Source organism: Panicum hallii, chromosome 3 (assembly GCF_002211085.1).
Source record: "Panicum hallii strain FIL2 chromosome 3, PHallii_v3.1, whole genome shotgun sequence".
In the NCBI taxonomy this organism is placed as follows: Eukaryota; Viridiplantae; Streptophyta; class Magnoliopsida; order Poales; family Poaceae; genus Panicum; species Panicum hallii.
The window spans coordinates 4,914,668-4,930,965 of NC_038044.1; the positions used below are offsets into that span (position 1 = coordinate 4,914,668).

Sequence of the window (16,298 nt, forward strand, 5' to 3'; positions counted from 1 at the left end):
CTCGCATATGAGTAGATGACGCTTTGGAAAACTGGGACGGAGCTAGAAACGGTCCAAAATCCCAGGCTACGTTTGCCACTTGTCCGTGTTCTTGGAAACCTCTAGAATGAAGCATCTGCTGCCCTCGTTGCGAAGGTGGTGGTGACGGGCAACCTGTTATGATGTGTACTTGTATTCCTATCCGAGATGTATTTCGATGTGAAATATATGCAATGTTTTTCCGAACAACGTTACATCGCAGCTGTTGGGCCAACTTGATGATAGCACGAGATTAGACTTATAGATCTTAAGATTCCTATCATTACCGGTGACACGTCGCTTACCACAGCAAAACTGCATCAATAAGACATTTGCGTATGGTATGGTTGCACTGCAAGTGCATAGTTGTGTGTCATGATCGCAGAAGGAAAATATAGGCCACAAATGGAAATATCTTTCTACATTAGCCTAGTTCAGGAGACATATGAAGCATATTCCCTTCTGCCTACCATTATTAGAGGCAACCAGCTGCCGACCATATTTCATGCATGAGCTGTTGTTTTTTTTATACCTCTCATCTGAGTATAGTATCTGTTTTATACACGTACGCACACCATAACCCACCCGACACAACACACACCATACTCACACCTCACGCACACAACCAGGACTACAACTGCACACAGATCAGAAAACCACACACCATATTCAAACCTCACGCACACAACCAGAACTACAACTACACACACGACCGCGTCCTTTGAGAGATCACCGGAACCATCCTTGACTTGTGGCATTCGCTTTGTGGCACCACGCGAGAGAGGCTGCAGAGATTATTAAAGGGCTGGTGGGAAACCCGCGCTGAGCCAGGCTCCAACGCGGGCGGTGGGCGCTGCATCCAGCAGCCCAACCACCGAGCTATGAGCTCGTTCGCCATGCATGAGTTGTTATTTGCTTTCCAATCGCCTTAATTACTTTGGAGAGCAGGCATAGACAGATCCAACCAACACAAATATAAGAAGATTTCATAAGATACTCAGAACTTAAATATATACCCTTAAGATATAACTTAATTCAAACGATATATGACACTCAGCATTACACAAACTGTGTTACCTTTTAGAATTGACTTTCAGAGTGCCAGGTACAAAGAATAAGGGGCTAATGGAATTTGTATATCAAAAAGAGGAAGGGGGAAAGAGGGTATGAATTTATGGGAACAACAGACATGTACATACTGATCAACAGCATCAGCAAAGCATTCCCCAAGTCTCCCATAAAGAGCTACCGCACATTCATCCGAAGATAAGAGGAAGCAACAGGGGAACTTGCAGATCCTCCTAAAGCAAGGTCCATTTTCTTATCTTCTTTCTTCCTCACAGGTGTGGAGCATTCATTGAAATCGAGCACCCGTCCTTCTGCCTGCAGATTAAATTGAATATTGAGCTTTTGAATCTAAAGAATAGAGGTGGCCCCCTGCTTGAGATTCAGCATTCTGTTTCAATCAGTCATTTATATGCTTTCCAATCAAAGGAAAATCTATGAACACTAATTAGCCACGTGGTTTTCCACTTTACCAAATCTCAGTTTCATTTATCTTCCCCATAAGCAAAGGTATAATCTAAGCAATGTGAATTTAGCCAACTGGCCTGATTGATTCCCTGTCCACTAGAATTTGATGATGCACGCAAAACTAAGGTGTAAACAGTGAATGGTTGCATCTGAGAAATGCATCAGTTACTTCATACCTTCAAATCTCAACTCAGAAATTTGTGTGCAAGCATCAAAGTATTCAATGATGTATACAATTACAGGGTGTGAAAAATAAAGGAATACATGGAAGAAAGCAAAAGGGCAGGTGACTATAGGAGGTTCAAAGATTTCTCCCTATTTCATTCAGTTACTTATTTGTTCTGATTTTGACCTAGAGGATTTCAAGTTTCCGATCAGTTTAAGGCTCAAAGCAAAAGCAATAGGTTCTAGCAATAGTATATTCTGAAGATTTTGATTTAGCAATCATGAGGAATAGCAAGTATTGGTAGGGAGCTTACATACCATGAGTTTGGATGGAGGTTTGCTTGTTCCAACTTCGTTCTTCCAAGCTGTATTTTCTTTGTCAGAGTTTTCCTTGCAGTGTCGCTTCCATGGGCTACCACTTGCCAGAACCTCATGCGCTTCCTCCAAAGCAGCAGCACTTTGCTCATTAATCTGCTTCACCAATCCTAAGGCATCAAAAGCTCTGCTTGCTGGGCTCATGAAGTACGCATCCTGAAAGAACGATACAAAATGGAGCAGTCAGCTTGGTGTGATAAATAATAATATTTTCAAGCACACAGTTACTAGTCCAGACAGTATGGTCCTTCCTCTGAGGCATAGCAAGTTAACAGTACAAGATTAAAAGCACCGAAAAAATCAGTTTCAAAAGTATTGGTGTATTGCTTGCCGTGAAACATGAACTTAACAATGATTGGAAGAGAATATTTATATGAAATCCTCGAACTATAAAATTTATTTCACATTCAAAATTCCTAAAGCAATTACCTCATCCAAAAAGTCCCTAAAGAAATCATTACCTGGAATGGTGTGAACAAAGGAGACTTCCATGCAGAAGGAGATTCTAAACCTCTTTTAATACCTGGAGTATCAGCCAATCTGACAATAACAGCTAATGAGAATCATTATTGTATCTGTGCAAAATCATGAAGTCTGTACTCATATTATCATGGATAATTCGTGATAAGATAATTTACTAAGTACCATCAACTGAACGGATTGTAAAATGTGATCATTAAATTAACCTCAGATCAATGGATTTAATCTGAAAAGAAATTTCAGTACAGCATTCTAAAAATCTAGATTAATAGGGAAATTTAATAGGTGACTTGACCATGAGGAAATTCTGACTTGAACTGTCTTGAATAAATCATGAAGCACTTAGCTTGGAATTTCCTTAGAATTTACACCAGGTTAAACAGTGCTGTGGCTCTATCCAAGTTGGGGGATATTCAGACAACTAACTACAATTTGTATAAAATTAGGAGAAAAGGTAAAAGTGGTTTTGCTGTACTGGGGAGAAACACATGGTTCATGCTGTTACCCCACAAAACTGAGCAAAAATTTCAAAGAGCATTGATGATCTGATTTGCAACTACCAGCTGCAAATACTAATAGCGCAACTTCAGGATTCGTGAATCAAACATTCATGGAAACTTCTCACTAAGCAAAACATAGAAGAGCATCTGACTTACATGTTCACATACTCGTGATCTGCATCAATGCAGGGTATAGATTTCTCAACAAGAAGTTCAGATGGCTTTGATCTAGAAAATATTATATCTTTAGAGTTAGACCAAGCCTTTGCACTGGTATTTAGCCTCTGACTTTCATAATTTGGACCATGCTTAGGTGTATTGAGGTTGTCGACACTGCTATCAGTAAGAATCCCTGCAGAATGCTGCATTAAACCATACATTGAAGATCAAGATAAGACAACAAACGCAAAGATACATCATTGCGAGTTATATTTCAAGATTAAGATTAAGTGCATTTCAGTTTAGGAAACTTTATTACTAAATTGATTTGGCAAGGTGGGCCTCCAATAGCGGAAAATCCAGCACTCATCAGGCCTACGACTTTTAATGTTCAATCCTTGAATAAACTAATATTGAGTATAAATAGATAACTAGTAGAATGACTAAACTGTTTGTGGAATCACTGTTCGCAGCGGAACATCTCTTGCCTTAAGTGAAATGGTTTACCTTTGCATTGCCTTCATTTTCTCCCTGATCAGTATTTTGATTTACATTTTCTTTGTTTTCTTGAGAAAGCTTGAGCTTCTTTTGAAATGCAGTTTTCCTTGTCGGTGAAACTAAATCAACAAAATCATCAGGGGTATCCATGCAAGATTTCCCAATTCTTGTAGAGTACATGCCTGACCTCCCACAATCCTTTTCAGTATTCAATTTCTTTTCATTTCTTACATCAGGACTTGGAGATGAGAGATCCCTCGGCCGTTTTTTCATTATGGATGGGGTGCACACAAAACTTTTGGCAGCATTTTTTAGCACAGCATCAGGGCTACCATCACGAGTAGGGGAGCCCCACAATCTCACTGGAGTAGGAAAATTCAAGGATGACCTCATCAACTCTCGAATGCCAAGAGGACTGTATTCTGGGAGATCACTAGAGGTTACAAGCTCGCAGCTGACAAAGGGAACTTCAAAACTCGCAAAGCAAGGAGGTTCATAGCATAAAGCTCCGGCATCCTCCTTTTTGCTTAATACAGAATCACCATGACTTGATAGTGCTTCTTTTCCAATGTAGGCTGTAGGCTCCAAACATGATTGTTCAAGATCAACCAGCTGTTTCTTTTCAGAATCTGGTATGCTGTCCATTGGTTCAGAAGTCCTGTTTCTGTCACCTTCGCTGTTAATATATGAACTTTGATCAGGATCACCTGAAGAATTGTGGCAAGTTTTAATCTCCAAATCTTGGTGAGAAACAGGAAATCGACTCATCTCAAATTTGACATCAGATGCATTGGAAGCACCATCTGAAGAAATGAAGGATGGTGGTAATGATGTTACAGAACTCTGATAATACAAAGGATCGCCCATCATGGTTGCAGGTTCAGATGTCTGCAATGGGTAAAGTGGCACTGAAAAGTTGCTTGCAGCTTCAGAAGAATATGAACCTGGTTGAATGGAAATATTCTGCCACTGTTCAGATTGGAAATGATCCTCATTTTTTATGCCCACTTCACACATCATATTTATGTTATTCTCACATCCAGGAACACTAGGTAAGATGGAAACACATGGTGTTACAGCATACGGTATCAAAGATACTCCATCATTTTCTGAACTATGCATAATCTGTGTGTCCTGAAATTGACCTGTAAGTTCATTGGATGCCTGGCTATCTGTTATCACAAAATTGTTTGGCACTTCATCTATGTCAAGATGCAAATCCATTCCTTGAGAAAACTCTTGCTGCAACTGCAAGTGTTTATCCAAATCCATTCCTTGAGATAACTCATCCTGGAAGTGTTTATCTTGATCCATGTCAGAAGTGGATAACTGGTGATGCATCTCAGGTAATGCAGAAGCAGCATTGTCAGCATTAGTGAAACCATCCTGACACAATGATTCATGCACATTTAAATGAGATCCCAAAGCCACATCAGTTTGCTCCTCCTGAGAGCAAGAACCCTTGGCAAACGATGATTGACTGAACTCTGTCGAATCTTCCACCTCCCGAAAAACATTAAGACAACTGTCTTCACTAATCTGGTTGGCCATTGCAGATGAAGAATCAACACTTAAACCACCAGTAGTGTATTCAACAGGTGCTAGGCCCTGGAATTGAGCCAGTAAACCAGATGCTCTGTATGAATCAATTTTCTTCTTCACCGAGCTGTGCCAATGATTTTTTATTGCATTGTCTGTCCTGATAGGATATATACAAAGTTGCTCATCAATTTCTTTGTAGGCTGATTTAGTGATATACTTGTTAATAAGTAATCGAAAAATATATCAGGCTGTTGCACTGTCATATTGCAATGAGTATCACGAATGCCTAGAATATTATGTTTTTTACAGTTGACATGATCTAGTATTCCTTTTAGTTTTAAAGAAGATGAGGGGGGTGGGGGGGGGGGGGTGGAATATTTACCTTCCTGGTAAAAACTTTGTCAGTTCAGCCCATTTGTTTCCATAGGTTTGATGAGCATGGATGAGCTTGATTTCCTCTTCTTGTGTCCAAGCGTCCTTATTGATCCCTGGATTAAGATGGTTGTGCCATCTAAATAAAGATATCATACCAGAATGTTTCATGTCAGTATTTATCTCCAAATCAATGTGGTTTGTGTGATTGCAGCTAACTATCAGTTTGCAATACATATGCTCCAAACAAAGAATGCACACTCAAAGAGACAAATTCTAGGCATGCCATTTCATGAGATGTGATTCATAGATCTTTCTTGAAGCAACCGCCATGTAATTTCAAGAGTATTCAGCTGCAAAAATGCAGAAAATATCATTGGGACTGTTAATACATTAGAATGACTCCTGTCATACTTCAGAGTATTCATCTGCATAGTAATGATCATGAGAAGTGTGGACACGATAGCTTTACTATTCTATTTATAATTTTGCAAAAGGAAAGTTTCCTCTAGTTAGCGGGGAACTCCGGTCAATTGCCAAAAACATGACTCCTATTTTTCCATAGAAACTAAACCAGAAACAAATAAATATTGTCGCAGCACTTACGTTAGTAAATTCTGGAGCTGATACTACAGTAGTACAGGTGCTTTTCATGTCATACCTTTCTCGACATTGCTTCCCAATGCGTCCAGGCAGAGCTTGGGCAATGGTTGACCATTTCTTTGGCCCAAGTTTGTTTACCATCTCAATAATGATCTCATCTTCCTGAAAATAAAATAATAAAATAATCATCTGGCATGTAATATAATTCAGTAAAATAACCTAAGATGCTATAGTTAATTTATTTTAAGAAAAGTGAAACAAATCTGAAATGGAAAACTGTAGAACTTACTTCTTTGGACCATGGCCCTTTAACAAGTTCAGGGTTCAAAACCTTCTGCCACCTATGCAAACATTGAACATCGGTCCTACCTGGAAAACTTTCAGCTGGAAAAAAGGTAGTTCATCAAGCACTAGTCTCAGATAAACACTCTTGTAGTGTAGTGGTAAACTTCCCAGTTGAGGAAGACACCAACCAGGGTTCAAATCCTGGTGCCAGCAAAAAAATCCCCTCACTGCCAACCCAAAAAATAGTGGCAGGGCGCCGGCCTGTGGCACCTGTGGTTGGTTTGGGCCCTCCTACCAGGGGGTAGTTGCAGTGGTCGCTAACCCAGTGGGTCGTGGTCGGCCCAGGTTACGGTGTGGCCCTATAGGGTGAAGCTAGGGTTCGGGGGTTTTCTCGGCCGGTTTGGCTGAGATTTCTTCTTAGTGCGATGCCGTGGGGGCGGTCTTTCCCCCGCCGGTCGAGTTTTTTTTTAGTCTCAGATAAACACAAGAAAATATTCACATTGATATGCAAGGGGAAAGGATGGACTAGTAGCATGAAAGGTGAGTCACATTACTGTACGCAATTAAGCTTGCAATACCATCAATGACACGAGCAGAAATGATATAACCGCAAAATTCAAAGAATCGTAGATGATGTCAGTTTCTTGAAGTAGCTCGGTGGTAAATGAAGTAACACAATAACAACAATTTTTTTTTAAAAAAAAGTATGTAGCATGTACACATCTACGATCATCAGGGCCAATATTTCACATCACAGGTTCAAATCATTACATTATAAACATTAACAATAGGGCCATATCTAGTTTAGTCCTGTATTTGGTGCTAAAGTCCTAACTCTTCTACCCACAGCATCAAACTAAGTTAAATGTTCTAAAAAAACGGTGGTACTATATGCCATAATACGACATTCCCTTTTTTTTATATTTGGACTTGTGATGCAAATTACAAGAAAATAACAAGATGCATGTTAGCAAACCAAGTCAAGTGTCATTTTACAAGGTCAATTTACATTTGGATATCTTACACTGCAAAAAGAAAACTGCAATCTGTAATACACAAATTGAGAAAAGAGAACATATCAACTTTGCATCAGCTAAAGAAAGTACCTATCTTTTTCCAATTTTTCCCTTTGTAAGTTTCAACAGCTTTGCGAAGTATGTCATCCTACAATTGAGTAGCATATGTGCCCATCAGACCACACCAGTAGATAGACAAAATATGGTCTAACCACATATAAGGTCATCTTCAACACAATAACACGGTGCAATGTTTAGCATATAAAAAGAACAACATCAAATAAATCTTCAATTTCTGTTGTATGTGTGTCACTCAACATGTCTATAATGTCTATTGCAAATGAAAATAAATACAGCTAGGGGATCGATCAGAACAGTAATCCCTACCTATTATCAACTATTAATGTCTGGTGAGAAATATATATGTATACTATTTATCTGTCTATGTATAGGTACAAGTGTTCAGATTCCTCAAAGCTACCTAAGATAGGCTAGCTACCTCACTATTTAAGTTATTTTATTACAAAAGCATGCTCATAAATGAGTTTGGGAGACCAGAGTGCTAACTTTACCTGTTCTGCAGTCCAGTTTCCCTTCGATGAGCGACGTGCTGGACCAGTTGTCCTCCTGAAGCACGAGATAAATGCATAAGAAGGAATACGCATAATGTAAAACCAGACCAGTGGTTCTAACAAGTGGATGAACATATACCCATTGGGCAATCGCCCCTTTTGAGGTTCTCTTCTGACTCCTTCATCAGGGGGAACAGCAGGAGCTGAAGCCTCTGTGCCCTTCGAAGTCATCTGCCCTTCACTCGTCATTGTAAGTGAAGACTGAAAACTCAATCCCCACTTGTAGTGAATGCAAGGGAAGGGCCGTAAGAATCATCACAATGTCAGACCCCTCTTAAGGTCCACAAGGAGTTTTTGCACTGGGGGAGAAGTGGCCATGGTCTGCCAAGAGGGGGAAAGGAACGAAATTTAGACAAGAAGTATGAATACTCGAAATTATAACAACAGAAACACACAATTCTGAAGTTATGGTGGAACATCGTGATTTTGCCAAGACAGACATGCAGTCAAAGCTAACCACAAGGTATAAACTTTTTTACAGTGAGAAATTAACAAATCCGAAATTGTCTAGATTTGAGAATTCTAGAGCACAGACGAGGTAAACATCACATGCAGCAGCAACCTTTCGAAATCCCCGACATCCTCCCAGTCCTTACACGGACGGAACGAATCCCTCTAAGGCTCTGCTGGCGCACCGCCGGCGCTATCGCCACTGCGCAACCCCACACTCCCAAACCAAATCGTCACGGCAAACCTCCCCATCACCCAGTCAGATTCCTCTAGGGCGGCTCAGAAGGAACCCGTCTCTTACCCCCAACCTCGCCACTCCTTCCGCCGCCGCGCCGAGCACGAAGCCGGGCATCAGAACGCCGCGCCGCCGGTGGCCTCCGGCGCAATCGGGTCGAGGGAGCGGGGAGGCGAGAAGAGAAGCCTCACCTCTCCGGGGGCGCGGCGCAAACGCTCCGCTCCAGCGGCGACCGAACCACGCCGCCACCCCGATCCGGCCGCCGCCGCGGTGCTCCGAAATCTCGAATCGCGCAGGCCAGAGGGGAGAGGCCTTTTCCACCCAATAATTTTTAATAGGAAAAAATTGGTCTTGCGGCCCTTGCTTCACCGGGCTTCGCTTCGCTTGGGATGTTTCAAATTTCGGACCCTGCCAACGGACGGGGAACGGTTCCTCTGGTCAGAGCGGACTCACTCAAGTAGCCATCCGACCGGACGGCGCGGGCGTCGCGCACGCCAGCGACGGAGCGAGCACGGTGTAGCCCGGATGCATCTCAGCCGTTCAAGTGGTGGATGCAGCTGCCGGATTTTTCAAGCGCCAACAGCACGTGTCCTCACGATTTATCTTATAGCGAGATGCACAATTAGATCCTTCTCACCGTGTTTCTAATAGGAAGAAATGGCTCTGGCCTCTGAACGGATTATCCCATAGTGAGAAGGATTTGCTGGGATGTCAAAACCTGCGAAACCATTTGATTTAAATCGTTCAAGCGGCGAGTGTATCTGTTGTTTCAGTTTTTCAAATGTCAATGGCTAGTTGCCTATTGTACAGTAACAATCATCCCGTTTCACGCTTCTTTCTGTCTGAGTGTAATCCAGGCCCAGGAGCAACTATCATCAGGAACAAGCATCGGCAAATGCCTTCCCTGCTGTCCTGGTGGCGTTCCCGAAAGAACACGATCTGGAAAACAAGATAGCGTCCTTAGACATGCACACATGCTCATCAAGCAGATGCAGAGCCAAGGTATGTCCACGCAAGTACTAGTCATGTTACCTGTCATTGCATAAGCTTTCCCTGAACATGTACAAGGAGATGAACAGTGCAACACCTGCAAAGGCAGACGGATGCCCCCCAAAGAAGACCATGGTGTTCCAGTACATGCTGCCGGAGAAGACCGGGCGGCGCCGGTCGATCAGGACGGAAGGAGACGCTTTCCTCGATGGGGCGCTGCCCTGCCTGGTCGATGGCCCTGGAGCACACCAAGCAAGTTGTCTTCAGACCAGAGGATCGCTACCCTACCAGCATTGGACCATGGAGCCAGAAGGACACCATACAACTCTGTGCCAAGGCCCCCCAACGATTCTAGACTTCATTGTTCTATTACTGCACGGATTGCTTCTGGCAAGAAAGGTTTGACGAGAATTAAGAGCTCCACTCAGAATTGGTATCTTGACTGTAGGAATTATCCCTTCTATTGGTCATTAATGCCTTGCAAACCTTCAGAAAATGGAGTTCAGCTCAGATGCTTATGATCAACCTCTTCAAAATGGTGGACATGTTCAGTTCGTTTGGCCCAGGATGGATTTTCATTTTCTAGTCGCCTACTGAACTAAACAATGAGTGTTGCGTTGAGCCTGGAGAAAATCTTCTATTCTTCACCGATGTGGCGATGTGAATCACTGAATCCTGCCGGCCGTCACCTTCAGGTCTGCAGCGCCAGACGAAACATCGGACTGGGGATTGCCGCACGCGTTCGGGAACCGCCTCGCCGAGCTAGCGACGCGCAGCCACCGGGCACCGCCACCCAGTCGCCACCTCACCCTCAGCTCGGGGCGCTAGCGAAGCGCAGGCACCACGGCGGCGGAATCGTCGGAGGACGTAGGACCGTGAGAGGAGCGCAAGGGGAGCCGGAGATAGCGGCTAGACGGGTGAGATCTGGAGAATGGAGCGGGATCCATCGGTGCGGCGCAAATGGAGATCACCGGCGGCAGCTCTTGTCGTCTCCTCTAGCGCCGGCGTTGTATATTTGCAAAACACCGTCTGTTTTGGATCGCGATTAATAGTCGCGATCCAAATAAGGGGTCCATTTGTAATTTTCCGGATTATATATTTTCGATCAGCCTCTTGCATCGGATCGCGATCCAAATGAGAGGGTATTTTGTAAATACCGGATCCGCCCCCCTATTTTGGATCGCGATCCAAATCAGGGGTTCATCTGTAAAATCTCCTTCGCCTCTTGCACCGCCGACCGCCGCCGCCGCTCGCTCCCATCCTTAATCTCAGGGACAGCCCGCCCTACTATGAGTCAACGAGAGCTTCACTCGGGCCGCGAGGCGGAGCCCCTGTGGATCGTGTTCGAGGTGTCCGGCACCATCCATCTCCACTTCTACCTCCGCGTCGCCTCCCCCAAGACCATCAACGGCCACGCCGCCACGGCTAGCGCGGCACGCGGCGGAGGCACCCGCTCCTCCACTTCGGCAAGGTCCACCTCTGCAACAACTACACACGCAGCTGGGGGTCCTCCAAAGAAGATGATTCTGTGCCGGATGGCAGCTGGTGGCAACTGCCAAGTCCTCCTGACGATTGCAAGACTTCATTGTTCTGTTACTGCACGGATTGCTTCACAGCTCAAGAATTGCTTCCCCAAATTATGAAATGGCATGGTGGCCAGCATCATTCTCTGCCGTGGCCTTCCGCAGAGACCATGGCGTCTGGTGCATGCCTTTGGATTTTGGGAACCGAGTCTTGTTTCACCTTTACACGTTCAATCGAGCAACTGAGCAAGGAAGTTATACCTTGCAGTATTCTGATTCTGCAGGCATTTGCAGCGTTGGCATCTGAAAGAATGAAGTCTAGTTACCGAGCCCGTGGATTGGACACATTCCGAGTGAGGAATACAGCAGAGTAAAAGAACCATCAATCTGCTGGCCTTCAATTTTCAGGCCGAGCATGATCATTAGATGCTTCCTGGACATGCATGAATTACCCCCAATCTCGCAGCGATCACAACAATTGCCTAAGAAAGACAAGCCTGACGCATCCCGTCGAGCAAAGCAAAGCAAAGTGGAAGGAAGAGAGATTGCTGGACTGGTCATTGCGTTGTACGGTTACACCTCGCCTGTCTGTGTGTGTCAGTGTGTCAGCAGCTCGCGGCGGCGGATCGCTGGTGTTAGGCGGAGAGGGGGAAGCACCTGCTCTCCTTCCTCGGTTTCGATTTGGTGGGCAGCTGCAAGAACCGGGGATACAGATGCCCAAGCTTCATCGTCATCCCCACCACTGACCGGTTTCTTCTCCGCGATGGCGCCCCCAGGCCTCAGGTACTCCTTTACCTGCCTCCGCACGCGCCGCGCTTTGCACTCCGGCCTCCGCCCGCCCCGCTCCGCCTCCACACGCTCCGGTCGCCAAGCCCCACCTCCAAACGACGCATCGTCGCTCTCGTCGTCTTCTCCGGCGCCGTATATTTGCAAAACATTCAGTTTGCGATCCGATCCAGGGGTCTATTTGTAATATTTAGGATCAGAAATTTTCGACTAACTTCTGATTTGGATCGCAATTATTAATCGCGATCCGAATTAGAGGATATTTTATAAATATAGGATCAGATATTTGCGAAACCGCCCTGATTTGGATCGTGATCAATAATCGCGATCCAAATTAGGATCCATCTGTAAAATCCTCGAATGCATATTTACATAAAGCACCCTAGGTTCGGACGCCTCCGCCTCCGGCACCGACGGCCGCCGTCGCCTCCGCCGCCACCGTCTGCTCCAGGCCCCGTTCCAGCCGGAAGCAAAATTCCTGTCCTTCGTTCAGTCTCCGCCTACCACGAGAGCTCACCCCCTGCTGTTCTGTGGCAGCAAGCCGCGCATCGATGCCGCGCGCTTGAGCTCACGCGACCCGCCATGGCCGGGTGTGGCGGCCTCATCTCTTCCAAGGACACGGCAGGCCACGGCGCGAACCGGTGCCCTCTGTCAACGAAACATTTCTTTCTATAATTTGTGCCAGTAGCAAGCACGCAAGAAACCCAGAGCCGCGGAGCCAATCAGCTTCCTCCTTCGCTCAAAATTTTCTTGCTCGCTCCTCGCATACTCAAACGCAAACGGAGTGGTCCGAACAGAGCACGGCAGGGAGCGAGGAAGAACAGGGGAGGTTGGAGCAGCGAGAGAGTTGTTGGAACCTCACAGCTCAAGATTTGCTTTCGTAAAACGGCATGGTGGCCAGAATCTTTCTTTGCTATGGCCTTCCGCGTAGCCCATGGCGTCTGGTGCGTGCCTTTGGATTTTGGGAACCGAGTCTTGTTTCACCTTTACAGGTTCAATCGATCAACCGAGCTGATATAGGATTGCGCAACGTTGGATGCGGTGGTGAAGTATCCCTGAAGGAAGTATTTCGGTTCTGCAGGCGTTTGCAGGGTTGGCATCAGAAAGACTGGAGTCTAGTTACCGAGCCCGTAGATTGGACACCGTTCCCAGCGAGGAATGCAGCAGAGTAGGAGAACCATTACCTGCTGGTCTTCAATTTTCAGGCCGAGCAATAGAGGGGAGGTCGGAGCGGATGCCAGGCTTGCCAGTACTGAATAGCCTGACGAAAATGGCCACAGCACTGATGAAGCTGTTCCAACTGAAGAAGAAGACAACTGACAGAGGCGATAACATAGTCCCTCCGTCCTATAAAAAATATAATTTTACGTTTAAAAAAATCCTACAAAAAATACAATTCTAAAAATTGGATCTTTAACTAACTACCTACTTAACTAAGTGGTCAGATTTAATTTGCATACGAAAACTAACCATATATGACAAATAAATAAAGGTACGAGAGTCTTTTCACATCACCACTGATGTGTCAAAAAAATTAGAATTGCACTCTTCTTCATAGGACGGATGGAGTAATCATAAACCACCACGGAGAATGGACGATCAAGATGCCCCTTCGACCTCCCGTTAAGCTCAACAACTATGTTAGCATGGTCCACAGCTGCTGTTACTTTTCATTCCGTTTGCAACAACTCTGTAACACTTGAGAAACAAGTAAGAAAGAGAATACTGGTTCAGGTAGGGAAGATCAAGCTCTCGATCTTCATCTGTATCCGGTGGAGTTCTTGCTGTGTTTCCTCGTTCCTGCTCTGTTCCTTGTCTGTCTGTCTGATCATCTTCAGAATCTGACAAGTTGATATCGGAGCCGGTGATCCTCGGCGTTCTTTTTTCCTAGAATTGTTCAAAGCAACCGAGATTATTCTAAAAAGATTACAGAACACATTATTGCCCCCCCCCCGGCGAATCCAAGGAGAAAACTAAGATCTGCTTAGATCCGTCTCGAATGTTTCATATCCGATTAAAAGTATTAAATATAAATTAATTATAAAATTAATTATATAAATAAAGACCAATTCACAGGACGAAGTCTAATTAATCCATCATTAGCATATATTTATTGTAGCACAACATTATCAAATCACGAATTAATGAAGCTTAATGGATTCATCTCGTGAGCTAGCCGTCATCTGTGCAATTAGTTTTATAATTAATCTATATTTAGTACTCGTAATTAGTGTACCAATATCCGATGTGATAGGGACTAAAGTTTAGTCAGGGTGATCCAAATACCCCATGATGGCTTTTACGGGGATATTATTTATAGCACGTACAACTAGCCGGCGTATTATCACGCATATCCGCTAAAGATAATAATATTATAGAATAAAATAAAATATTCCAGAACAACATAAAAGGGCTAAGGATAATAATGTTCTAAAATATTTTTTATCTTATTTCAAAATATTTTATTTTATTTTATAATATTATTATCTCCAAGGGATACGTACCATAATACATCAGCTAGTAGCACAAGCTGTACATTCCCCGCCGTTCGCTGTCCGAGTGTGCGCAGCGGATCCGGACGCGGTTACGAGACCGCGTGAAGAACAGGAGGCGCCGCCAGCCAATGGACGCAACCACGCAAAGGCGCAGGGATGATGCGATGCGATGCGGTCGGCGCACGCCTCCCGCCTCGTCTGTCGTCTCCCTCTCACCCATCCACCACCACGCATCCCTGGCACGCGTGGCCCACGCCGCCGCTCACATGGTGGGCCCCGCGGGTCACCGGGCTCGCCCGCCCACGTGTCCGCGCCCGCGGTGCCGGGCTGCCTTTTGTCCGCCACCCTTTCCTTCTGCAGACGATCCCGTCACGAGGGGACCGCGGGTCTCGAGCCCCTCCGAACCGGAGCCATCTCCACGTCACTGACAGGTGGGTTCCCTCATTGCGATGGGTTAGTGCGGGCCCACCAGTCCGTGGGGCACGTCGCCGATGCGTACGTGCGCGTAACTTCGCCGCGACGTGCACGGATAAAAAAGCAGGAGTCCCCCCGGAGACGGAGACGGAGGGAGGAGACTCGAGAAGACGCGGAGAGGCAGGGAGGGGAGCATTCCCATGGCGAGCGTCAAGCAGGGCGGGGACGCGGCGAGCGCGGGCGGGGGAGGGGGTCCTGGGATGCCGGCGGCCGAGATGGAGCGGGTCTTCCGGCGTTACGACGCCAACGGCGACGGCAAGATCTCGGCGGAGGAGCTGGCGTCCGTGCTGCGGGCGCTGGGCGCGCCGCCGGGGCCCGGGGAGGTGCGCCGCATGATGGACGAGATGGACGCCGACCGCGACGGCTTCGTCGACCTCGCCGAGTTCGTCGCCTTCCACTGCGGCGGCGCCGGGAGCGCCCGGCTGGAGGGGGAGGACGACGACGCCACGGAGGCCGAGCTGCGGGAGGCCTTCCGCATGTACGACGCCGACCGCAACGGCCTCATCTCCGCGCGGGAGCTCCACCGCGTCCTGCGCCAGCTCGGGGACAAGTGCTCCGTCGCCGACTGCTCCAGGATGATCCGCTCCGTCGACGCCGACGGCGACGGCAGCGTCAACTTCGACGAGTTCAAGAAGATGATGGGCGCCGGCGCCGGAGCCAGGCGCTAGCCGCCAGCCAAGGAGGAGGAACCTCCATGACTCCGATCCACACCCCCAAAGGTTTAACTGGTCCTTGATGTATGCGTGATTTATCTGCTTATTAGCTGATTAATTAAGCTTGATTAGTTTCTACTCCTAAGGTGAAGTGAGTAGCCTGCATCCATCCAGCTGAATGGCCTTCGATTTCAGGCCTCCTTTTACTGTACTACTAAGCAAGCACGGTTTTGGAGGCACTCTGATCTGATTTGATGCTGAACAGCGGAGGTGATGTTGTCGTGTAAAGGTGTGATGACCTGCTACTGCTTTTGTGTCTGCTCCTATATTATGATGTAATCTAATTGACTAATCGCTGCTGTCGCTAAAGGAGGAACTTTTAATCCCTTTGTCAAGCCCTTTGTTTAGTTCTATTATGGCAAACCCCTTTGTTTAATTTTGTTATGGAAAACCATTTGTTTAATTTGCCATGGGCCAGGTGTGCGTGCTAATACATATATGTGATCACCCTTCA

At 45.9% G+C, this 16,298-nt stretch overlaps 2 protein-coding genes across 6 annotated transcripts; one reads left to right on the top strand and one right to left on the bottom strand.

Moving 5' to 3' along the window:
• Positions 1-1,029: 1,029 nt before the first annotated feature.
• LOC112886801 (transcription factor MYB3R-1-like) lies at positions 1,030-9,292 on the bottom strand. 3 transcript variants are annotated; one of them, XM_025952796.1, is made up of 12 exons: positions 9,055-9,285; positions 8,258-8,499; positions 8,119-8,173; positions 7,637-7,694; positions 6,535-6,629; positions 6,304-6,407; positions 5,653-5,781; positions 3,738-5,427; positions 3,228-3,433; positions 2,553-2,631; positions 2,035-2,247; positions 1,030-1,401 (listed from the first exon to the last, which is right to left on the bottom strand). In XM_025952796.1, the coding sequence occupies exons 2-12, from the start codon at positions 8,365-8,367 to the stop codon at positions 1,264-1,266; spliced, it is 2,877 nt and encodes a 958-aa protein (XP_025808581.1). In that variant the 5' UTR covers positions 8,368-8,499; positions 9,055-9,285; the 3' UTR covers positions 1,030-1,263. The 3 variants fall into 3 exon arrangements, 2 of the variants coding, with proteins under 2 accessions (XP_025808581.1, XP_025808582.1); XM_025952797.1 differs by having other exon boundaries at positions 8,930-9,285; XR_003227437.1 differs by lacking the exon at positions 1,030-1,401 and having other exon boundaries at positions 2,046-2,247; positions 3,228-3,423; positions 9,055-9,292.
• A 5,906-nt stretch (positions 9,293-15,198) lies between these two features.
• On the top strand, positions 15,199-16,298 carry LOC112887629 (probable calcium-binding protein CML18). Of its 3 annotated transcripts, none has more exons than XM_025953858.1 (2): positions 15,199-15,850; positions 15,931-16,298. In XM_025953858.1, the coding sequence occupies exon 1, from the start codon at positions 15,272-15,274 to the stop codon at positions 15,797-15,799; it is 528 nt and encodes a 175-aa protein (XP_025809643.1). In that variant the 5' UTR covers positions 15,199-15,271; the 3' UTR covers positions 15,800-15,850; positions 15,931-16,298. The 3 variants fall into 3 exon arrangements, with proteins under 3 accessions (XP_025809643.1, XP_025809644.1, XP_025809645.1); XM_025953859.1 differs by having other exon boundaries at positions 15,937-16,298; XM_025953860.1 differs by having other exon boundaries at positions 15,980-16,298.